Source organism: Paroedura picta, chromosome 3, assembly GCF_049243985.1.
Source record: "Paroedura picta isolate Pp20150507F chromosome 3, Ppicta_v3.0, whole genome shotgun sequence".
Taxonomy (NCBI): domain Eukaryota; kingdom Metazoa; phylum Chordata; class Lepidosauria; order Squamata; family Gekkonidae; genus Paroedura; species Paroedura picta.
Window position 1 is genome coordinate 19,890,230 of NC_135371.1, and position 25,955 is coordinate 19,916,184.

At 41.9% G+C, this 25,955-nt stretch overlaps 1 protein-coding gene across 3 annotated transcripts; it reads left to right on the top strand.

Annotated features, from left to right (window-relative positions):
* The first annotated feature begins 1,752 nt into the window (after positions 1-1,752).
* Positions 1,753-25,413, top strand: CEP15 (centrosomal protein 15). 3 transcript variants are annotated; one of them, XM_077325008.1, is made up of 5 exons: positions 1,753-1,872; positions 5,741-5,832; positions 10,765-10,888; positions 21,120-21,188; positions 23,430-25,413. In XM_077325008.1, the coding sequence occupies exons 2-5, from the start codon at positions 5,780-5,782 to the stop codon at positions 23,541-23,543; spliced, it is 360 nt and encodes a 119-aa protein (XP_077181123.1). In that variant the 5' UTR covers positions 1,753-1,872; positions 5,741-5,779; the 3' UTR covers positions 23,544-25,413. The 3 variants fall into 3 exon arrangements, with proteins under 3 accessions (XP_077181123.1, XP_077181122.1, XP_077181124.1); XM_077325007.1 differs by having other exon boundaries at positions 1,783-1,881; XM_077325009.1 differs by lacking the exon at positions 1,753-1,872 and adding an exon at positions 4,647-4,771.
* The last annotated feature ends 542 nt before the right edge of the window (positions 25,414-25,955 follow it).

Below are 25,955 nucleotides of genomic sequence, written 5' to 3' on the forward strand. Positions count from 1 at the left end.
GAGCTGACTTGCAGCAAGAGATAGGTAATTATTGCTTACTGTGAGAAACACACAGGAGGTCAAATTGCAAGTTGTGGGAGGTTTTTTAAATCACTCTTGAATTGGAAAGAAATTGGCTGTTTATTGTTTATGATATTAAGAACTGTTGCTGTTTAATGAGTTCACACATTCCATAATTACAGCATCTTGAATAATCATGCATTGTGGGAGACAGGGTTCTCCAGGTAAAAGGGAGTTCTGCAAGAAAATTCCCTGCTATGCTGTTCAAGGCTGCCAAGAAGAGAGGACAAAAATATGAGTCTTGCTTACTCTGGGGGCTCAAGAAACCAAAGTACTGTTGGTTTATGGCTATACATCCTACCAATCTTCTAGGGAAAGAAAGACTTTGGGACAGCCTCTGTCTCTGTTTCTTCACAGGAATGTTGATAGAATCAAAAAGAATCCCTGGAGCAAGGGAGAATAAATGTAAGGACCAGGACAAAGAGTAAGGATGGGCACAAACCAGTTCACAAACAAATGTTTGTAATGAATTTTGGCAAGTTTATGGTTTGAGACGTGAGGTTTTTGGTAGGCCAATCAGTACAAACTTTCCACAAACTTTCAAGTGATTTGTGGCGGTTCGTGAATGGATATATATCCAGTCAGACTATTTCTGCTCAATCAACATATTTACCAAACTCAAGGTTAACTCAGCCTTCCATCCTTCCGAGGTCGGTAAAATGAGTACCCAGCTTGCTGGAAGGTAAAACGGTAATGACTGGGGAAGGGAATGGCAAACCACCCTGTATTGAGTCTGCCATGAAAACGCTAGAGAGCGTCACCCCAAGGATCAGACATGACCCGGTGGGGGATACCTTTAGACTTAGAACAGATAAAACAAACTATTTCTTCATTCAAAGGGGAATTCACAGGTAGAATTCAGTGCTGCAGGAAGTGGTGGCGGCTACAAGCATAGACAGCTTCCAGAGAGACTTGGATAAACACAGGGAGCTCATCAGTGGCTATTAGCCACAAGGGTATAGAGGGAACACTATGTCTGGGGTGGTGATGTTCTGTATTCTTGGTGCTTGTGGAGGGACAATAGTGGGAGGCATGGGATCATGGTGACAGCTGTGCCATGGGATCACCAAGAGTCAGACACAACTGAATGACTGACAGCAACAATAGTGGGAGAGTTTCTGGGGTCCTGGCCCTGCTGGTGGACTTGTTGATGGCTCCTAGCTTTGGCCACTTTGTGACCCTGTATTAGAGTGGACTATTGGCTTGATCAAACATGGCGTCTCTTTATGTACCTTTGGGAACATGTGATGTATTTCAGAGGGCACCTGGGAGAGGACGAACTATCTCAGCAGTTCCAGGCAGGTGTTTTTAAATCTCTGTGTTATTTTTTAATGTTTTAAAGGAGATTTTTGGTTCTGCATCTTGCCGACGTGCCATTTCCCCAAGCAAATAAACAGGATATATCTTTCTCTTAAATACATAAATGATGTGGAAACAAGGTCCATTTCCCCCCTCCTAAACAGAAAACCCGAGGCACCAGGCTCATTCACTGAGAGAACGGACTACTGCATCCTTCCCTCCTCCTCCTCCTCTTCCTCGCCAACGGTCTAAAGGTTTTAAATTCAACACCCCGCCCTCTTTGGACGTCCAGTTCGAACACAAACAGCCACGAAGAAGCCGGGGACGAACGAGAGCGCCGTGGCCACGCCCACTCAAGACGGCTAGGCCAATCACGCTGTCTCATTCCTCGCCGTCTCGGTCTTCCCGCCTTTCTGTCGTTAACGCGATAATAGCCGGCAGTTGCTCGGTCTTAACGGCCGTTGTGGATTAACGGGAGCGGACGGGGGGCAATAGAGGAGGAAGGTGGTGGCGGTGAGCGAGGTAGTTTCTCTCTGCAGGTTAACGCGTGCTCTCCCCCATTCATAATGTGAGGTTTGCTTGACGTGGCGGGGTCGAGTCGCCCCTTTCGCCGGGAGCGCCTCCCGCCTTTTTTTTATGGCTCCGACCGCAGATCTCGCGCTCAGCGCTTCGCTTGGGTGGGGCATCTGCGAGCCCCTGTCCTTTTTCGGGGCGGCTCTTAGATGGCGCGAGGCCGCTTCCCCTCCGCTCGCGCCAATAAAAGGCAGGCGCGAGGAGCGGAAGAGGGACTGCGGCGTCTTTAGCGGAGGGGGAGAGACAGTGCGGGCAAGCAAAGCCAGCGCGAAAGGAGCTGTGGATGTGGCGCTGAGGAGAAAAGGGGTCGGGCGTGGACGACGGGAGTGGTTCATGCTCATGCAGGGCGGAACGAGAATAAGCCTACGCTCCACCTCCTGGCTTGCCCGTTTTGCAGCCTTGAGCCATGTATTTCAGACTTTGCTCCTGATAGTACAGGCTTGTGATGGTAGTGGGGGTGGTTTTTTCCCCTTCACGCCGAACTACAACTACTTTTTTGTCTGTGTGCCTGCGGTGCTTCACCTCTCAGCTGCTCCAAATCCAAGCCTGTTGCTCTTTGGATTATTTTGTTTGTTTGCTTCTTTAAGAATGTCTCCTCCTATTGACTGTATTGACCTACACTGCTCTGATGATAAAACAGAATCAGAGTCCAGTGGCACCTTTTTGATACGAACAAAGATTTATTCAACGCCTTGAATAAATTTTTGTTGGTCTTAAAGGTGCCACTGGACTCTGATTTTGTTTTATTGTGCTGCTTCACACCAACACGGCCACCCACTTGAATCTGCTCTGATAATGTTTATGTGAACGGTTATGCTGTGTTAATAGCTTTGAGATTCACTGGGAAACATGCAGTAAATAAGCCTGCTTGTGTTGCCACCCTGTTCCCTGCCTGGATAGCCCAGGCAAAACTCATCCTGTCAGCTCTCAGAAGCTAAACAGGGTAGGTCCTGGCTAGCACTTGGAAGCGTGACCTCTGAAGAATACCAGCGTCACCATGCAGGGGCAAGCAATGGCAAATCAACTCCAAATGCCTGGCAGCCAGATAAATTATATTAAACATGTGCCATACGATTAAATTCAGATAATCCCAGCCTGTATTTATTTTTAACACATATTTCTACCATAGTTTACAGTAATTTAAAATAAGGTTTTAAGCCCCCCCCCCTCTTGCACTGCTCACAGTACTTTAGCTATCAGTCGGATGTGTTTCATGCACCCCCACTGTCTTATAAATTACGATGCTTCATAAGCCACACATCGGAGACATTTCTAAATAGCCTTGAATTTTTACAAAGGGGAACAAAATTCTCCAATTTAGGCTTCAATATATTCATCACTACTTATATCAGAGACTGGCAAATCTGATATGACCTGGAGGGTGGATCACTTTGGTACCTGCATGCCCTCCATCTCTGGCTGTTATTTGGAACACGGTTGGAAGGACTTATTCAGTCTTAGTGAATAAGGAGAATAGGATAGTGAATCTCTGGGGAAATTATTCCTCTTTGAATGTCTTGATGTCAAATGAAAATGATCTCTAAAACAAGTGCCATTTCTGTTTTCTGGCAAAACTTTTGGGGAAGAAACATATGTCACACATGCTGAATATGGATGCTCAAGCCAGGCACAATCCATAAAAGCCAGAGAATCTCAATCTTTTGCACTTTGTTGGGATATGGGAGCCAACAAAATTCTTCAGCTATGTTCCAAAATTACCTGCACTGTTGCATGGTTGAGTGAGTTGCACCAAAATAACTAAAGTATATAAAACTATGCTCATACTGTTAACAATCATACATTTATGTATGCACCAAAATGAACTCAACATGTTCAAGTGCGTAGCAAAGTAATACTGACACACTTGTAATATACACCACAAATAAATGCAAAGTATATTGTACTGGATGAGTCTCATTTGTTACTTATTGTTTTCTAACCTGAGGAATGCTCAATATATATTCTGAGCAGGAGAATCACTGATTAAATCCCAGATTAACATGGGAAAGCCCTTTGCCTTAAGGTGTATTCACTTAATCATGACAATTTCCTTGAACACCAGTAAAGTACACAAGAAAGATTGCTGAGTAATTCATTTATTTATGCTCCTTTTTCTGATCCAGCCATTCCAGTTTGGGGAAATAGTTTTGCTGCTTCACTTTTCTTTTTAAAGTAGAATTCTAAGAACAGTAGCCTTCATGTAGGCCCTGCACTAGTAAATTGCATGTACCCACTAAATTGTTTAAGGAAATCTGTGTGCAAAAGCAGTCTCTAGTTCATGCATCCCCTTCTGGATCCTGTTTGGATGAGAAACTAGTAAATGTTGTCCTGAGCTTTTGGAGAAAGAATGGCATAAAAATGGGACAGTGTGCATCTGAATGAGAATGCTTACTATCTATTGTGTTTTCTGTAGGAAGCATGTCCATAGGATGTCAGTGTTTGATCTCCAAAAGCTGCATTGGAGCTCAAACAAATGTAAAGCTGCTTTGTAAGGCATTGTGGTCAGGATCTTGTTAGTGTTTGCCATTATAAAAGGAAGTAAGGCTGCTCTGGAGCTATGCATTGGAGAGTATACATTTGTCAAAAAGGAGCCAGTGTGACATAGAACTGAGGTTGAACCAAGAAGGTTTGAATTCAGATCCCCTATATTAAATTTCTTTCACACAGTTGAGCTGAGAGAGCCGTGATTAGAGGTGTAAAATGGTGTGGCGATGGAAGATGGGAGCATTATGAAGCTCAGAAATGGTGATCTGTTAAATGATTTCTATTAGGATCTTGTGACATTCCGGTAATGTTGAACATGGCAAACAAAAGCAGTGGACGTGCTGTCAGCAAGAGGGTGAGCCTTGCCATTTTCTGGTAGCCAAATGTTTCAGGCTGAGTGCTGGATAAACGTTCCATCTCCATTGCAGGGGAAAGATAGTTACTGTAGTTACACCTGCTAATTAATCAGTGGTTCTTGCTGTAGCTTACAGCATATTTAACATCAATTTACTATAAACATTTTAAACAAACTCAAAAGTGAAGCATGGTGAGAGATTGAAGACATAGAAGAAATCCCCAAACACACACACAAATTATTACCAGCCAAAATAATACAACACAGCTTTCAAGGTTACATAAATCTTCATCAGGGTGCATGTTCAAAAACAAAGGGGGAGTATCTTGCAGTCCATTATCTTAATACCTGTCTACATCTTGGGTAGAATGTTCAGCTGATGAATGTTCAGCAGATGGATAATATGAATACATGAGGGTTTTTGTGTTTTTTTTTCTTTGTTTTGTTTTGTTTTGTTTTTTGTAAAAAGGCCTTTAGATAATAAGGCAGCAAAAACAAAGTAGAACTTCCTCTTATAGAAGTCTGGTTTGTTGAATTTCTAGTTTGCTGTTTCCCCATCAAATTTCAATTTAATATTTGAATGTCTTTAGGTTTCTCCCCTATTCAGTTTTGAATTTGCCAGTGTAGTTTTTCTGTGTATAGATTCCTTAAGCCGGGTTTCTTACTGGTTTTGGCTCCCACACACACACACACACACACACCATTTAATGCTCACATTGGTGGATTGATATCGTTCCTATATCTCGAGGTCCAGTGCTTTTAAGTTTTCTTTTTAGGGTAGACACTACCGCAGTTTCTTGTTATCTGGAGATCTTGCTGTAAAATCAAATAGGCATGCTTCAGCCTTTCATCTGCGCTTATGATAAAGAAATGATTCATATTGAGCTGAAAGTAAATTATTAACCATTGTCAAAAAGTCTGTGTTTGACTTTGAAGAAACAACTTTTGCTCCTTTCTGTTTTTCCTTAGTTGGGAAGTCAAAGGGAGTTATTAGCCACATGACCAACAATGGCATTCTATTTAGCACAAGAAATCCAGCTTGTTAAAAGGCATGAAGAAATGTAAGTATTTATTTCAAAAAAGAGACAAGGAAAATAGAGAAGGTTAAGAACTTGAAGTATCTTCCAAGACTTTACATTTATACCACTTTTTGATATGATTTTACACAGAATAACTGGGCAGTTTATTTTGACTGAAAGACTTCTGTAATCAGTACTTCAGAGCAATATTTCCCCTCGAAATTCAAAGGAAGTTTTGATGTTACATAGCTGTTTCCGTCTGTCAAACAATGTCAAGATGCTACCTCTAGGGGGAGCTGTGCTGCTAATGCTATTCCAAAGAAATGATAAGTGAGCTGATATTAACATAGTACTTATGTCCTGATTAAATGGAAGCTACACCTCAGTGATTGGTTTCCACCGTCCTAAATTCAATCTGCAGCCTTGAATCTAAAACTCAAAATAAATATAATAAAAATCTTGTGTTAATAACAGTTTTATATACATGTGAACTAATCAGGGTTTGTAATTTAAAATTGGTTGCAAAATGGAGGGCTGTATTTTAAAGATCAGTCTATTGTGTCAAGGAATCTTCATGTCATTAATTCTTTTAATACATATGGAAAAGTTTAGCAGCACCCTTGATGTAGAAGAACTCCTGTATAGGAACAATGAAAATTTTAACACTGTGAAGAAATGCTGCTTCAGGGTACTTCTGTAACTGAAAAGGCAGAGATAATTAGCAGTACTTAGGCATGACTAAAAATAATATGCAAATGTGCAGAGTTAGGATACAGAAATTCTAATCCTCCATTCCCTTGGATATGTTATGGGTTTTGTATGTTCCTTGGATAACATAGACAAGATGGGATGTAGACTACTGTTGCTAAATCCTGAACATCTTATAAAGAATATTTCATGGAGAAACAGCAATGCCAGCTACTACATTTTGAACTAATTGAAGTTTCTGGCTCATTTCTAATTGCAGCCCTACATAAAGTGTATTACAGTAATCTAACTTGGATATGATCAGAGCATGGATCACCATGTCCAGATCACACTTTTTGAGAACCAATCATAGCTGGCATATCAGCCAGAACTAATGTTCAAAGATGTTGTGTATCATGAAGAACAGTGGTCCCCAACCTTTTTCCAGCTGGGGACCGGCGGGGCAACTGCCCCGCCCGCGCAGTGCGCATGCGCGGCTACACCTGTGCAGCGCGCATGCACGGCCGGCCCGCACAGGTGTACATGCGCAATGCGTGGCCGAAATCGTGCCTGCGCGATTTTGGCCGCGCATGCATGATTTCGGCCGCGCATGCGCGACGCGCTGCCCTGATTCCCTCTCCCCCCCCCTCCCGCAGTAAGAAGCTTCCCGGGCCGCAAGCTTGCAGCCTGGGGAAGTTTTTTACTGCGGACGGGGGGCGAGGAGAGGGAACCGCGGCCCGGCGCCCTGGCCTTCGCGGCCCGGCCCCGGGCCGCGGACCACAGGTTGGGGACCACTGATGAAGAACACCTGAATCTCCAACAATAAGGAAGGATCTAGAAGCCCCAAGGAACACACCTGCTTCTTCTGGGGAAATATAACCCTCTCCAGGACAGCCTGAGTCAGTTTCTCCTTTTAACAAATAGCATCATAATATTTTCTATACTGAGCTTCAGTTTATTGGCCCTCGTCTATCTCATTACCTTCTCTTAGGGTCAAGCTAGATATGATGGCATCCCTGGGTTTGACCTGTGGACACTGCTACAGTTTTAAACATAAGGAGATGACATAAAGTTGGGCCAGCAGTGCAGCAGGATGACAGACTCTTGTTAAGGCACTTGAAAAGATGCTAGGGGATTAAAAACAGTCCCTCGTTATACCATGCTGCTGACCCAGTCAAAATTGGACCCCTGCAGCATTTTAATTGCCTCATCTTTTAATTGCCTCACTTTAATGGCAGTGACATCCACCATTTTGACCCACGGAAAACATCACTTCTATATTGGCCCTTAGGATACCTATTCAGGATTTTCAGAGACACACCTGACTCAGCTGTTAAGTAGAAACAGACCTGGGGATCATCCACATATGGTAACAGCTAACTTCAAATCTCCATAAGATCTCTTCCAGCAATGTCATGTAGATATTAATCAGTACAGGGGGGAAAATGGAATCCTGAGTACCCCCATAGCCTAAATGCCACACTACCACGCATCAATCCCCTAGCACCTCTTTCTGGAATTTGGACAGTCAAGTAAGAATGGAACCACCAAAACCCAATGCCTTTTTCAGCAGTGATACCTTGCCTCAGGAATGCCTTCCTCCATGATGCTCTCCTGGCCTTTCTTGTTCTCTTTTAGGTGTGATGCCAAATATTTCATTATAACCCATGCTTTCAACTAAAAGGTTATATCTTTTAAAATTATTTTTATGGTGTGCTTCTCTTTTGAGGATTGTTTTATGAATGTCATTTTAAGCTGGTGAATGCTCTTTTATGCCCTGACTTGTGCTTATGACTTGTTCATTATTGATTTTTTTTCCTGCTGTTGTTTTTAGGTTTTTATAGTATTGCTTTAGTGTGTGTGCCATCTTGAAAAATATACATCTTTAGTCATAATAATGCTGGGGCTGTTTGTGGATGATGCAGACTAAACCAGATCAGCCCTCAGTGGAAGATATTCCTCCAGTAGGAAGAGGGCACTCCCCCACTGAGGGCCAGTTTCTGGTCTTCCCTGCCCCCATCCACCTTTTCCTCCTTACTGCTGCTTCCAGGCACTTGGGAGGGGAAGGAGCCAGCAGAAAGGAAGCTGGAGAGAGGGGAAGGAGGTTGGCCACACTGGTACTAGTGGCCCAGCCCCTCTGGTTTGGCCACTGCGCTCCCAGGACTTTTGGCTGCCAATTCAGAGCCCAGCAGGGTCTGATCAAAGTTCTATCTAATCTGGAATCCTAGTAGTGGCCAACTGGATACTTCCAGGGAACCTATGTGACTGGTTTTCTCATCCAAAGTTTCATGAAACCCTGGGGTTTCTTGATGGCCCCGGAAGGGTTTCCCGAATGGGTAGGAGTTAATTAATTAAAAATGTTTTAAACATTCATCAGGTGATATGACCATATATGGTTATATTGATCTGCCCCCCAAATGGCTAAAGATGGGCCTGGAGGGGGTGGGAAGTGGAGGAGCCCAGGGTGGGCATGTACACAGCTATGCTTCCCAGCCATATTTTGCATAATTGTGCCACTTCTAGGGTTTCTTGAAACCTGAAGAATGTTTCAGGAGTTTCTCAACAGTAAAAAAGTTGAGAAATGCAAACACAAATGCAGCCACTTTCCCCTTATACATATATACAAACTAGAGGAGAAGTCCATTGCACCCAGGAATACAATGGGCACTAGCCCAGAGGCCTGGACGTTGACCTTCCTGATGGCTCCACTTCTAGTACTCAACCAGAACAAGAACCTGTGTTGGCTCTTAGCATCAAGTTGATTCAGGGAAGCTTGTGTAAAATGTCTTCTTTCGTCTATTCTGATAAACCCTGTGAAAGACAGAGTTTCTGGAGTCGGTCTCTATTTCAAATACTTCATACAAGGTCTGATGTTATGAGTTGTTCCACAAAAAGAATCTTTACCAATGAAACGTGACCCTAGGAGTCTTGCTTGCTGCAGCATGCACCTGTGCTCCAGTCGACCTCTACTTTATCTCTCACTTCAAATGCCTGCTCTTGTGGAGAATTTTCCTATAATTCTTCAAACAATGTCAGCAGTTTCTGAATGTTTGTTGCCCTATCCATGCACTGGGGATCCAGAATACATGAAGAGATGAGTCCTGGACTGTGAAGCGCATGTATCAAGCTCATGTTGGCCTTCCCGAACCAATTAGTTGAAAAGCTGCTCTGTGGACCTTTTGTTTTAGGTTCCCACAGACTGTTTTTCATTATGTTCAGCTAGATCTTGGGGCCCCCCAAAAGTATCTCATAGCCCAAAGTGTCTAAATCACTCCTGATATTGTTATCTAATCTTCACAACCCACAACCTCTAGCTAAGTCTTTGAATGAAACAGGTAGCATTGCTATAAATGTTTTATGGAGGGGCCCCGACTTTAGCATCTTCCCTAGCAACCTACATTTTGTTTCCAGGATTTCAAGGATATATGTTTCAGTGTCGTTACTACCAGTGTACACCACAACCATGGGTAGGTCCTTGTGCTCTCTCTCAGACTGTGTGATATTCGTACTTTCGCACCAGGCAGTCAAATTATACGCGGTCTTCTTGGCCATCACAAATCCATTTCTCTGTGTTCCCTGTTATCAAATCTCCCGCTACTATGTTGCTATGTGGGAGATAGTCTTGAATAACAAACACGTCAACTGATGGGGGTAGGGGGAACCTCCAGGGAGTTTTTGATGTAAAGATTATTACCAATCTTTAACCTTATTATCAGGATTTGCGAGGGACTTTAATCATATGGTTGGAGCTAAGGATGGGATCTTGGGGGAAAGCTTATAGACTCAAGAGAATATTTGCAAAGGCCACTTCTTGCACGAACCAACACATCCGATTATTTACGGATCTTGATGATGATTGCCAAGAAGAGAAATTAATATGCTTTACAATTTGCAAACTCCTTCAACAGATACATGAATTTGGGGTTAAGTATGCGACACCCTTCTTTCTGAACATTGTATCACTTTTGTTCCCAAACCTACACATTTAATAACAGACTCCAGTAAACCGTATAGTAAACGATGCCGCATATTACAGCCATCCAAGCTGAGCAGTGCTGGGTGTCTCATTTGTGCACAGAGACTGCATGTTGTACGACTTGGTGGTTACTTTCTCCACGGGAGCACAGCAAGGAAGGGACTTCCTGTGCTGTTTTTCCTCCTTCAGTGCACCCACGCTATATTCAACATAATTAGAGGAAAATTGGGTGAGGGTAAAAGGTTGTTGTTTTTCTGGCTGTTGTGCAGAAAAATGGTCTGCCCACTTATCAGAATGTTTCCCTTTTGTAGACTGTCTCAGAGAATAGTGTTGCTTCAGCAGATGGAGAATCATCTAGGAGACAGAGAGGCTGAGAAGACATGGCAAATGCAAGAAGCTGATGCTGCTCATAAAAGAAATGTAGTACTTTTAAATGTAAGTTTTGATTGCCTATCAATCACTAACCATATAGTAAAATCTTGGAAGAAGCAAAGAAGTTTATTTAACCTTTGGATGTGATGAGCTATTCTTCATGCTGTTCTTCTGACAGCAAAGATGGTAGCAATTCTTAGACACATAAGAATTATTTTGTTGGCTCAGACCAGTTGTCTGTCTAGTGCTTTGACGCCATTTCCATAATGCTGTCCATATAATGTGTGCATGATGGAGATGGGTATTTCCTGGTGTTTGCCCTCTCATTGATGAGTATGAAGGCTCAGGAATAAGGTCTAGTAGTCATCCATACATAGCCTTTTTTCTCTGTGCTACTATAAAATCTTATGACACCCCAAACAAAATTTATTGTTATAATAATTTCAGACCCTCTGCAAATGCCATATAATATCGTGAATAAGGCAGTATGCCATATGGAGCATCTTTCTGGCTTTTCATCCATATTTTTAAAGTGGCTGGACTTAGTAACACCTGCTTTAGGTATTCTACTGAGCTATTCATAAAATAGCAGATGACTGAGTTTGTAGCTGTCTACTGCGTATGCTTAGGTTCCAAGTCAAGCACCACCTCCATTTCAAGGTCTCGGAAGTTTTGAGGTTCAGTGTATTATTGTCATGAATATGTTTAAATTCTCAGTTGCTTTAATACTGGAGTACCTCTGCTCTGTATTTAGATGGAATGACTGTATACTGGGAGGGCCACAGAAAGACTGACATGTCATTTCTGAAATTATTAAAGACAATAACACTGTTCATCTAATCTTGTTAAACAATAAAGCACATTGTGTTCATAACAACTAATAGCAGTCCAGTATATGAAAGAATAATTTCTGCATTCTTGACTCTTGTCTAGTAGAAATAAAGGGTAATTTCAAGAAGCCTTTTTGTGTTAGACAATCTGGTATCAGTTTCTACCCTAAATGTTTGCCAACTTGGGTGTATGAGCTCTGACCTGTACATTTCTACGGGCAAAGTTCTTCACATTAAAATGATGAATGTGGGTTTGGAGGGAGGGTTCATAAATTGCAGAGGTTCTTGTGAAGTGTATTGGCAAAGATAATGGGTTTGATTCAGACTAAAAAGACAGTTCCCACCAATGCCTCCTTTCTGCTACTGATCTCCTCTTCCTTAGGGTATCTGTCTTCCAGAAGCAGCATTCTGTAGAGATCAACTCCATTCTGCAGTTGCAAAAATGTAGGCTGGATGCAACCCAATATCTTCAGGGGGATATTTCCCTTCTTCACTGATCTAGTATCAGAGTGCAAAGCTAGATTTTGCCTTTACTGAAATATTGTTAAGTTCGGTGCTTTATTCATGTGATTGAATAGCAGCCATTCCCTTACATAGGAAAAAAAATTTAAGGTGTATACACAGAAATGTCACTGGCTGGAGTGTAACCTATTCATTATCCCTGTTGACCCCAGCCTCTGAAAATCAAGCCTCTTCCAATTGGAATTCTGATTTCTTTTTGTTTCTCCAAAAATTAATGGAACATCGAGACATGGAGCATTGAGAACTGACTTTTACAGATACAAATGGAAGCAAGAAAGCTTGTGTTCTGGTTCTGGGAGCCTTTGGGAACCAAAGATGGAGTCTAGATGGATAGAACCTAAAGCAGTAGATGCCACCTTGTATTTCTTACAGTAAGTGTTTTGCCTGGTAGCAATTATTTCAGCTTGCTGTGTCGGAAACAGTTAGCAGTGAAGTGCAGAAATACTACACTGAGCTCCCGGCTATGGAGACTTAAAATATCCTCCCTCGTACATTACCCTCTGTAAAGATTAAATAGTCCTTTGGGTACTCATTCAGTCTTTCCAGACACTGTGCTTGGAGTTCATTATATGTCTTTCCCACCTGATCACCCATTCAGTCGCAGGGTATCTCCTGAAATGTTAAGAGATAAACCACTTTTTTAGGAGTTAGCCAAGACATGAGAAACCTTTCCATCTCTATTGTTTCTGGCTTGTTCCGCGTCTCTAAGGAAACCATGTCCAACTAGATGTCTCTTTGCTATAGGCAAGCATAGATGTAAGATTTGCCTTTGATATAAAGGGACTTTTTTCTATTTTGACATAATTGATCTTTTTGCAAGTAAGAGGCATTCTAGTCAGCCACTTGTAGTTCAGCATATATTTGGTAGCTACTATGTTTGTATTGGATCCAGCCTCTTCGCTGACTGTGTACTGTGATGCCTCCGATTTTATACTGTACGTCTCTCCTACCTTCCCCATTGCTTGAAAGCTAATGCTGCTTTAATGTTTCCACAAATGTATATATAGCGATGCCTTAAAATCCATTCACCTTGCTGCTTTGCTCTTTCGTGTTGTGGTGTCGTGTTTTGTGACAGTGTGTCTTTGTTTTATTTTTCTAGAGACATCCCTGGGGCACTACAGTCTCAAAGAATGGGGATGTGTCACCTCTTTCTTTGAAAAATGGGAAATTACTTCCCTTTAATTGCTTTGTTCTAAACATGTTATGACAGATCACCCACTCATCCACTCTGCTCTTTTTGGAGCTGAGGGTTCTGTAACCTTCTTGTGCATATTTCAGTCGAGAGCATATGAAATTATTCTGTCTGGAGCTGAAAAGGAAATTTGCACATGGTGGGACTCCTAGTTCTTCACGGGAACTGGCATTTGGACACATTTTGATGGAATGAGCAGTTTAGTGCTTGGAGGAGTCCCAATATGATTTTTTTAAAATAAATAATTGAAGAATGGAAGTGAAGAGATTTGGTTTGGTAGTGCCTGTTTTAGGTTTGAACCACATCTTGTATTGAACTAAGCTAACTTGATTCAATACATTGGTTCCATGATTGCAACAGTTTCACATAGGCATTGCAAGGTGACCTTTTACCTAAGTATTTCTCACATACCTAGTAATAAGCTTTTGCCCTTCTCCCATTCCAAATGGTCATATTGTAGGTAGTTCAGAAAAGGAAATGAAGGCAATGTTAAAAAATGGGAAGCAGAAGCCGATAATGGCATAGTTGCTAGGTGGGGTAGTTTTTCTGCATCTATATATGTTCTATCCTCCAAAACAGTACAATTTGAAAAAATTAATCTCTTTTGTCGATGTAGTGAGATATATTTTTAGATTTTATATGTACATAGTCATATCAGGTATCACTTGTATGACAATTGTGCCCCTAAAATAATAGCCTGCAATGAAGTAACAGGCTACCTTAATCACAAAGCAGAAATGCTTCAAGTCTTCCAAATGAAAGCATTTTCTGTCTACTCTTTCATTCCTCTGAATAATTTACCAAAGTGTCAGAAATGTTAGAACAGTCGTGGAAGAAATAAAAGCATATGTATGACCATCAAAACAAATTGTCTGGCAGAAAAAGCAGCATTAGTAAGTTTAGATATATTAATTTTATTCTGGCTTTAACAGACATGCATAACTGCAGATGCTTTTTGATAACAAAATAAAACAGGAATGAGATCCATGCAGAATACTATATTAGAACCTTGAAAATAAGGTTCAGATTTATGTGCCAACTTTAGGAAATTGTTCCCGATACCAGGCATTGTACATTTCACAGTTAGCATGTGGAGAGTTGATGATTTGGCTTTCCCAGAAATACACCGATGCGATGATGAGGTGTTGTTGTATTTGCCTGCATTTAAATAAAATTGAGGGGGGAAAACTGCTTCAGATATGTTTTTAGCTATGAAGAGAGTTTCTGTTTCTCTGCTGCTTACTGAAATGTTGGACTTCCGAAGCTGAGAAATGGCTGAAGCACAAATATTCAGACTTGGCTAATTATACAAAGGATAAGGGTGGGGGGGAGTTGAATAAACCTAATTACTTGAAATTTAAGGATACTTGCAGTATAATCCTGTGTAGTTCGTGGTGGATTCAGTGGGATATATTTCCATGCAAATATTCCAGATAACCATACAGAAGGACATGCTATTATTCCAACTTTTCCCCCCTCCTATGTTGGGCTAGTCACTGTTCTGTTCAGTTTGGGTTCTTCCTGAAGTACTTCTAATGGGGACATTACTTGGTTGAAATTCCAATAATTGTGGAACGGTTATGAAGACGAAAACTGATTGACAGGCTACAAACCTTCAGCCAGAAAATTTATTGTGAACCTTAGAATGGAGAATAAGTATCAACACAGTTTTTGAAAGTGAGACATTGTCAGACAGTCTTCAAGCTGCCATATAACAATCAGAGGAAGAAGGTATCTGTGATTAAACTGGTAGCATCTGCAGGACATCTACAGATACAGTTTATTTTAAACTTATGTTACATCTCTATAATATACAATTTGCTTACGTATCAGTAAATGTAGGCATCTTATAAGTGCAGTATAGCTGCCTAGTCTTTTCTGTTCCTCATACTTACCTTAAAGTAGACATTTTTAGTATGAATTACAGAGATGTTTCTTTGTCCCTTTGTTCTTTGACTCTTTTCAGAATATCTTTAAAATGCATAAAGACATTGTGGAATCCAAGAATTGCCTTTAATATGGCAGAGGTGTCTGCATTGCAGACTGTTCAAGTAATGAATTGCCAAAAGCAAATCTTTAAAGGAAAAATCCTTAAAACTCTTGATTGTGTCTAGCTACCAGTGGATATGCAAGGGTGCCATCTAGTATTTCTATGGCAGCATGTTTTCTGCTCCTAAAGTACATTTCACCTTCCAGCAACAATTTCTGATAGTGCCTGTCATTCAGTCAGCAGTAAAGTAAACGTATCCCCTGTGCAAGCACCGAGTCATGTCTGACCCTTGGGGTGACGCCCTCCAGCGTTTTCTTGGCAGACTCGATATAGGGTGGTTTGCCATTCCCTTCCCCAGTCATTACCATTTTACCCCCCAGCAAGCTGGGTACTCATTTTACCGACCTCAGAAAGATGGAAGACTGAGTCAACCTTGAGCCGGCTGCTGGGATTGAACTCCCAGCATCATGGTCAGAGCTTCAGACAGCATGTCAGCTGCCTTACCACCCTCCGCCACAAGAGTTTACAACAGTCAGTGTTACGGATGACAATAGAATTCAAAATATGCTATAACTGGAGAGGAGCAACAAAAAGACACATCTGGTATGCAGGCCATGCCAAAGTACCCTTCTCCCCCAAAAACCAATCCCATTTTCTTTCCCCCCTGAAGTACCTTTTTTCATATCACCCATAAACACAATTTTTGCAAAAATGAAAGTAAATGAATGTCTTGGCCTGGATTGCCTTATCCTGGAGAAATACAGATAGGACAATGCTGAGGAAGAAGAGCGCTGCGTTAAAAAATATGGTGGTCTGCCTTTTTTTTTTTTTTTAAAGCAGACTTTAGGAATGACTAGAATTTCAGATCATTATGACAACTAAGTTCTTTGGGCCAGGACAGAAAGTTTTTGAAAGTGTTGTAGGAGTCTATGTGTCATGGTACATCTGCTCTGTCATGTAAACTCTGGAGTTGTTAGTCTGACATTGTGAACTACCCTTTTTTATAGAGCGAGAAATGTCTGATGCAGCTATATATGCATTAGTGTAGGAAGGAGGAAAGGTTGCACTTCTTTCTGACCCAGCACTTTAACAGTCATTTAGGCCAGTGGTCCCCAGCCTTTTTATCACTGGGGACCGGTCAACGCTTGACAATTTTACTGAGGCCCAGGGGGGGTGGTCTTTTGCCGAGGGACATCGCCGCCGCCACCTTAGCCCCTGCTCCACTTGCTTTCCCACTGGCGCCCCTGACTTCCCACCTCCCGCTGGGGGTGCTGCCAGCAGCTGCTGCGCAGTGCCATGCCAAGGGGGAACCCCAGCCATGGTGGCCACTGGACAGCATCAAAGGTGAGCCAACGGCAGAGTGGCAGGGCAGCCCCCAAGTCAGCAGCTGGGGAGGATGAGCCGCGGCCCGGTACCAACTGATCCATGGACTGGTACCGGTCCCCGGACTGGGACTTTGGGACCACTGATTTAGACGGTCACTTCTGTTCATTGTCTGTAGATTTCACCCAAGTTTCTCAAGCTGATCTTGTTCTAGAGCAGCTTTTCTTTCTGAGAATACACCGATTGGCTACTCTGTTCATTATAAATGACCTGACCTTTTTGGCCTGATGCTACTCTTCTAAGCTGCTGTGGTTGGGGACTTATGGGAAGCCCCTTTGGGGAATTTCCTTTTTAAAAAAAACTTGATTTTTTAAAATGCCTTACTCTTCACACTCACTCTCTGCTCCCGACGCTGCCATCTGCTATCCTCCCTTCTTCCATCTCTGTTCTGCATTGGTTCCTTCACACTCCACTCCCACGCCCCTTCCCATCTCTCTTAATTTGCCCAAAAGGCCTGCGCTTGATCTCTTTAATGTTTGTATATGAAACTAAGCCCACAAGGGAGAGGGGGGAGTCGCAGCTTTAAGGAGGCTTTTTTTTTTTTTGTCAAACTGAATCTAGTTCTCTGTGAACCCAACACATGGAAAGTGGAAGCCCATGTGCAGATTTCCTAAGAAAAGCTAATAGAGGTGAGTTTTCATTAGAGCTTGAATGTCTGGTGAACAGCTTGCTGCCTCTCTACATCTTTGTGCACATGTTATGCATGCATATTAGCAAGTCATCTTTGTCTTGAGCAGTGAAGAGCTTCAACAAAATTGCTTTCTTTCTTTGTAGCTTTGTTACTTTGTAGCTTTCTTTCAGGAGGAGCATTGCCTTCCTCACGTGTGCACAGCAAATGCTTTCACTCTGAATTGTGAATCATGTTAACTGTAAATTACCCCTAGTACATCCAGTTGAAGTCATGCAGTTAGGGCTCTCAACAAGAATTCCTCTGCAATAAAAACAACTATCTGACACCTTGGAAGTGTTTTGTCAGGGTACATCTGATTAATTTGAAATCCCCATCATATTGACCTTATTCCTCAAAGTTATTTCCTGGAGGATTTCGTCTTACAAATGGAATAAGGAGAACCATACCTGAGATATTCAGTCGCTTCCTGAGAGGTCATGCAACATTTATCAGGTGCAATGAGCTCACCTTGGTTTTCGGCTTCAGTTATTTGGATGATTTCAGAAATAAGGGCCATTTCACACATTGCATGGCATCTAAACTACGCTGCGCTCTTAATGGGAAACCACAAGCCCCAGACCCCAGAAGGGTATAATTTAGTGATATACATGTTTTTAAATGTGTGGGTTTTGCATTTTTGAAGAGAAAACTAAACTGGATAGAAGAACTAGAGATCTACTGATCAATGAATACCCCATGTTAAAAGGAAATAAAGTTTCCTGTGCAGTTGACATAGAAACATCAAAACTACCTAGGATAATTCTGAGGAAAGACCTCCTTGAATATATACAGTACAGAGTCCCCTTCCAGTCATCCAACAGATACAGAAAGACTGCATATTTGCATTTTGGATAGCTTCTGGAGCTCAACACCTGAGGGTCCCAACTCTTACCCACCTGACGCTAGGCAGCGAGTTTCAGAGATAAGGAAACTTTTTTGTTCAGATGAGTTTATAAGCAAGAGTTGATTTTTGGATCTTATACATTATATGAGCCCTTGTGGATTATAAATATAGAAATGGAAGGAGGGAAAGGCCTATTTATGTACAATAGTTGCAATTTATTAGATGACAGTCTTAAAAGTTGTGCAGGTTTTATAGCTGGCTTGGAGCTGTATTACAAGTACATTTGGATTTATGTATAATAGTTTAATGGAAGAGCTGGTATAACAAAATGCCTGTGATGTTGTACTGTCATTACATCCATTCCTGGGCACTTATTCACTGCATCAGCGAGTCTTTGTGGCACCGTCAAACCCAATAAATGTTTAGGTTTTAGGGTTAGATGCTTTCACTTTTTTTCTCTTTTCCTCTCTTTATAAATCTATCATTTAATGCTAGGAAATGTTTAAGGCAGGAGGAAAAGGACACCCAAATCGTATGGAATATAGTCATTCCTGGACCAAGAAATTACAGGCTAGGCAGCCTAGGGTCTCTCCCAGACAAATTAGTAGAAACTGTAGAAACTGTAATCATATATAGAATTGTTAAGCATATATATGTTCAAAGTCTGCTGAGGGAAAATCAGCATGGCATTTGCAAAGGGAAGTCAGCCTCACCAAATTTTTGGAGCTATTGGGAAATTGAAGACGAATGTAGACAATAGGGACCCAGTCAGTATTATATACCTGGAATTTCAAAATGTACCTCAGCATAGACTTCTGAGTAGGAATGTATGTGAACAGGTTCACAACCCTAAATTCCTCACAAATTTGTCTGGTTCGTGCCCCCCATGGAGGTTTGGAGGAAGCACCTTCCCCAAACATTTCCTGAACCTTTAGTCCAGTTTGGGGTTTGGAACATTTAAGCCTAGCAGCCGAATGGGGCGGTCTGTCCATCAGCTGTAAGGTTGCAGTCATCTGTTTTGCTCTCTCCCTTTCCAAGAGGGGAGAAGTGAAATGGATGACTGAAGTGACTGCCAGCCATTTAATCCTATCATCTTGATGGGTCAGCCCATCAGCTGTTAGGGTTAAATGACTGGTTAACCATTCATTTTACTTCCCTCTACTTGGAAGGCAAAGCGAAAGAGAGGGTTTTAATGGCCAGATGTCATTTCAGTGATCAGTTTCTCTCCTGCTTGCTCAGAAGTGGGGGAAAGCAAAATCAGTTGCTGAAATGGCTTGCATACCTGCCCACTATTTGGCTGGTAGCTATTTCAGTAGTCCATTTCACTTCCACCTGTTTCTTAGCAGACGGAAATAAAATGGACCAGCCCAAACTGGCTGATCTGTTTCAGGGCCTTTAGTTCCGTTGCGTTCAGGGTTCAAGTTGAATTGAATTCATGAACACCTCAAACCAGAATTTTCCAGTTCATGCCTTTCGCAACTCTGTAGTAAACTTAGGAGTCATGGGGTAATAGAATGGTTTTCTTAATAGTTTTATTAATTAAAACTGTGTACAGTTGTGATCACCATATCTCAAAGACATTGCAGAGCTAGAAAAAGTACAGAGGAAGGCAACCAAAATGATTAGGGGATTGGACCACCTTCCCTATGAGGAAAGACTGAAGAATCTAGGACATTTCTGATTAGAAAAGAGATGATGGTGGGGGGAACATGATGTTTATAAAATTATGCATGGGTTGGAGAAGCAAAGAGATTTTTTCCCCTCTCCCAAAATACTAGAACTCAAGGACATCCAATGAAGCTAATGAGCTGTAGGTTCTGAATGGACAAAAGGAAATACTACTTTACTACTTTACACAGAGAGTGATTAAAAAAAAGTGAAATTCACTGCCAGACAATGTAGTGATGGCCACAGGAATGAACAGCTTTAAAAGAAGATTAGATAGATTCATGGAGGACGTCTATCAGTGGCTACTAGCCAGGGTGAACTATGGGGAACCACCGTATTCAAATGCATCAATCCTCTGAATCCCAGAGCCAGGAGGCGACACCAGCCGCCTGTCAGAGTAGTTCAGCAGTGGAATAGGCTGCCTAAGGAGGTGGTGAGCTCCCCCTCACTGGCAGTCTTCAAGCAAAGGTTGGATACACACTTTTCTTGGATGCTTTAGGATGCTTAGGGCTGATCCTGCGTTGAGCAGGGGGTTGGACTAGATGGCCTGTATGGCCCCTTCCAACTCTATGATTCTATGATTCTACCAGGGAAAGGCCTTGATGCCCTGCTGTTGTCCATCCAGAGGAACAAGAGTGGCCACTGTGTGAGTCCGGATGCTGTACTAGATGGACTACTAGTCTGATCCAGTAGGGCTTTTCTTATGTTCGATAGATTGACTCCATCAAGGATGCCACGCTCCCCAGTCTGCAAGACCTGAGCAAGGCTGTAAACAGTGGGATTTTTCAGAGGACATTAATTCATAGGGTCACCATAAGTCAGAAGCAATTTGGAAGGCACTTAAAATGAACACACATTTGCCCTGACTTAATTCCTTCCTCCCTTAGTGTCATCCCCAACTGCAATGAAATCTGTGTAGGGGCATTTGCTCCCATTCATCCTTTCTTACGTTTAATTCTCTCCTTCCTCTGCACTTTCTCTTCACTGCCTGATTTAAGACTGTTAGTAACTTGTGGGCGAAGGCCTGTCTCTTTGACTTTGTGATACTACAATGTGTACTTTGATGCTACTTATGAATTGCTGACAACATTTATGGCTAGACTAATATCTTGGCTTTCATATCAAAAATAATAATCTGTATGTGTGTGTATTCTGGAAGAATCACCATTTTAAAAAGTTTTTCTTTGTGTTAAAGGATATAGAAGCAGCAGGAAAAAAACTGCAGGCAAAAAATCACCCACACCTTAATATTGCTATTCTTGAGGTAGGATTAATGATGGTCCGGTCTTTTTGCCTGTTTTAACACAAATGTTTATATTCTCTTCTTAATGTTAATATTAAATGACAGTATTCTTTTAAATGCAATCACTGCCAGGTCTTAGTTCTTTGCAGCAGCTTCAGTTCCTTTTTAAGGCCTTTCGTTAAAATCATATGTTGCAGTGAGGAGCATCTTACATTGCTTGTAAACTCCATTCACGCTAACAATTTCAGGTTTTGTTATGTTGTCATTTGTCATCATCGCCAGATTTCGGAATGTACAGAGAGATAAAGAAGAGGCTTGAAATTGCTTTTTAGACACGTTACTAAGACAATATATGTAAAGAACAATGAGAGATGGTGATAGTGGGTGGTATAGAAATGTCACCATCCCTGCCACGGAAAGGAAAAGTATTTGGAGGCTGTTTTTTCTGCCTGCACCATCACTGCAGATGGGCCACATTCCCTCAAGGTCAGTAAGGAGAGTGAACGCTACCAAACTAACACAGAGGATAGAAATTGCAGGTGGAGAGGGTAAATCACTTTCCTAAGGGTGCCTTCCCCCAATCCATCTCCAGTTCACTCTTTTTTTTATTGCAGTGAATGACAGGTCCACACTCGCTCAGAGTGGGCATGAAGGGAATTGAATCAAAATCTATCAACATTCTTAGGGCCGAGGGTTAGAGCCGAACTTCCACAAACTGCAGGGGCCTGCAGGCGCAGTTTTCCCCCAAGTTCCCTCATTTTCTTGATAAAGGTATTGCTGAAAGCTGGAAGGATGAAAAAATGTCATCTGTCACAAGAAGCTTTTGTTTATATTTGTTTATTTACTTAGTACATTTCTGCCCTTCCCTTGCTCCAAAACATACATGGTTCAACACTCACCTCTTTTTATCTTCACAGCAGCCTACCCGTACGTAGGGTTAGGCTGAGTGAAAGTGACTGGTTGAAGATCAGCTGATGACATTGGTCTTCCCGGTCCTATTTGAATACCCTAACTGAGAACTGGGTGAAATGACCCCTGTGTCAGTCTGCTTCCACAGATGCCTTCTGTTCCTGGAAGTTTAAATCCAGGCTTGTTCATTTAGTGTCTAAAGGCTCAAGTAGTTTATTAAAAGCAAAACCTGCCACAGTTGTGTATATATTTGAACCTTTGATTGACAGACATTGCTCAGTATTCAGGGGTGCACGGATTCACTTGCCCTAGTGATGATGATGAATGCCAGAACTCTTCCCAAGCTTTGGACAAAGGGTCCGGAGGGGCGAAATCCTCCTTGTAGTCACACTGCATGTTTCAGGCACTCAGAGTGCCTCATGACTGCCAGGATGATCCGCAGCCCCAAACTGAAGTCATCTTGAGTTCTATGATGAAAGAGGCAGGATATGAGTAAAGCTGTATCATTTGTGAGTGCCTGCCTATTGTGACAACCCTTGCCCCCTCCCCAGCTCGAGATTCAGGAGGAGAGCTTGGGCTCATCTGTCACACACTGGCACTCCCAAGTGCTTGGGAATCACAGCAGTACATGAATGATCGATCTCCAGCTTTCTTCCTCAGCTGAGGAGGGAATGGGGGGGGGGGGCTTCCAAAGTGCTCCTGAGTGCCTCGGAGTTACCCACTTCCCTCATTGAGAGAAGGATGGAGGGAATATCGGCCAGTGTGACAGCCAGGATGTGTCACCTTCTGGAGACCCCTGTTTTTAGCCACAGTGTTATTTTAACATAGTTTTTTTTCCCCCTTTCACATTCAATGTAGAAAACTGTTAATTACGTGTAACATTTGTTCTGGAACAATTGGAACCCAATAACTTCCAAATCCATTGCGTTAATAGTCCATGCATGAGTTTTTGTAAATGCCAAGCTGTTTTTAGACCCCCAATAATTAAAATGATCTTAGACAAGGATCTGAATGTTTGTAATCCAGGGAATGATTCTGTTGTTCAAAGACGTATAACTCCTGTGTAAGTAAATGAAACCATTATAAAGTTCAAGGATTACTATTCTAATACATTATTCACCACAAGAGGGCACATCCAATCATTACAAATTTACTCTAGGAGTTGAAATCCTACTGCCTCCATTATGTTGTATAATTGAGGGATTTGAGATTTAGCATCAGAGTAGTTTGGCCTTTTCTAAATTGCACACTGAAATAAGCTTTAAAGCACATTGTATGTTTGGCTTGTTTTGTCATAAACATAGTCAATTGCATTGTAAAGCAAAGTTGAATTGTGTATTGTATCTTTTCCAGACTCTTTACTGGACAAAAATAGAAGAATCCATTCCCAAGTGGGAGCAGTTTTTTCTAGGAAGAACTCAAGCACCTGTTGGCGTTAGAAAAACCAAGCAACAAAGCAGAACATAAAACCCCCAAATGGATCAACACCGAGATAAACAGGAAACAAAAAAATCAGACTTTGTTTGATGTTAGGAATGTATTCAGACATCCAAACACTGGCAGGTTAAATTGCAATGTAATTGTTTATTGTGTATGTACCAGCAGTTCTAAGTCTGCATGAAGAATTCTCCATAGCAGACAAATGTATAAGAAGCAGTGTAATACAAAGGTCAGAGTATCGTGAAGTCTGGGGAGATTCAGCTTCTTAATTCTTAACCAAGTATGAAAGTTTCCTGGGTTATCATGCGTGAGTCACACACTTCTTAATTCTTTTAGTCCAGGGGTAGTCAAACTGCGGCCCTCCAGATGTCCATGGAATACAATTCCCAGGAGCCCATGCCAGCATTCGCTGGCAGGGGCTCCTGGGAATTGTAGTCCATGGACATCTGGAGGGCCGCAGTTTGACTACCCCTGTTCTAGTAATTGTAAGGATAAAATGGGGAAAGGGAGAAGTATATCTGCCACCCTGAGTTTTTGGGATAAGGCTAGAAAGATGGTTGCTATGAGCACCAAACACATAACGCTGAAATATGGAAGCTGGCTTGTTGAACTGAATGTTCAGAATAAGGAGGAGTACTGCCTATTTCTCGTCCTTCAGTTTCACAGAAGAATATGTCTTTTGCCATTACACGTGAAGTCAGATTTATCAATCTGGCTGTTTGCATCATGAAAAGAATTGGTGTGGTGGGGAGGGAGGGTATCATTTATTCCAGGGGTAGTCAACCTGTGGTCCTCCAGATGTCCATGGACTACAATTCCCAGGAGCCCCTGCCAGAAAACTCTATTCCACATTCAAGAACTGAATTTAGCTGGCAGCTGAACTAGAGAAGCATTGAATGTGTGCATTCTCTTTAAGTTGACCATACCTCTCCTTCCCACTAATGGTAGGATTATGATCGTAAATAAAGGATAAAGATTTGTAAACAATTTCATCTTAATCTTAGACATGGATTTTTGCACTGTGATTTTGGAATCGCAAGGGCATAGCAGGTGGGAAATGTTGAGGTGCAAAAGAAAGAATGGGTTTCATTTTTTTGTATTAGATGAGAGGCTTAATAGGTTATTTTATGTTGAGCTAAGGGATCATAGGCATGGCCAAATGATACTGATGTTGAAGCAATGGCCCCAGTGATACTTACACATACACTTGAAGAAGAGTAAATTATTATTATTATTATTTGAATTCATTGCCCGCCACTCTCGGCAAAGCCGGCTCGTGGCAGGTTACAAGATAAAATACCGTATTTGCCAGCGTATAAGACGACTGGGCATATAAGACGACCCCCAACATTTCCACTCAAAATATAGAGTTTGTTACATGAAGTGCACCCGGCGTATAGGACGACCCCCCCACTTGGAGGCATGTTTTTCAGGGGGGGAAAGTAGTCTTATATGCCAGCAAATACTGTACGTAAAATACAAATCCCCTAAGACAGAACAGTTAATAAAATACAAAACCAGCAAAAACACGACGGCAGACCAACCCCCCACTGGGGACCTTTGCCCGAGATAACAGTAACCACTCAGATGACACACTCCCATGCAAGAGTTACTGCCAGCGCTATGACAGTAGTAATTCAACTCTATTCATTTGTATGATGCTGTTGCTAAAACCAGTGAACATGCAGACATGTAATAGCTATGACTTGCAGTAAGAGAGCTCAGGTTTTATCAAGAGAGGTGAAATACACATCTTTTCATCACCTGTATGACCTACATGAAAGTCAACATTTGTTATATATTAATCCGTTCCATGTATCCCCCATGTTGTATGTAAACCGCCCTGAGCCATACAGAAGGGCGATATAGAAATTAAATAAATAAACAAACAAACAAACGTTGCATCATTTCATTTTATCCTAAGCACGATTTTTTTCCCCTGTTGGTGACCAAAGAGTTGTTATTGGATTAATCCAGTTTGTAAAATGGGAAGTCCACCTGTTGCCTTGCCAGCAGGACCAGCTGACTGCCCTTCTTGGCATCCTAGTCAGCCTGTATTGCATATCCTGGACCTCTGGGCGCCATTATTTCTTCCTTTGATTTACAATGACAAAGGTATGCATTATCCCATAGTTATTTGCCTGGCTGCTCATTTTCCTTCCATCAATTACTGAATAATTATGACTGCTCTATGTAAATAAATATTACTGAGCCATTCCCAAACGTGGTTAGTGTATGGGGTTTTGTTTGTTTGTTTAAGGGTTTCTTGTGTTTCATTTGTTGCTGATGGATTTGTTCTATATCTAGTTGATACTTGCTTTATGGAAACAATACTAATTGGCTTCCCTGTCCCACTGCACCCACTGGAAACCTGCTTTTGAGGACTGGGGAACACCCTCAAACAGTGTGCTATGCAGCACCAGTGAGGAGGACTGCATC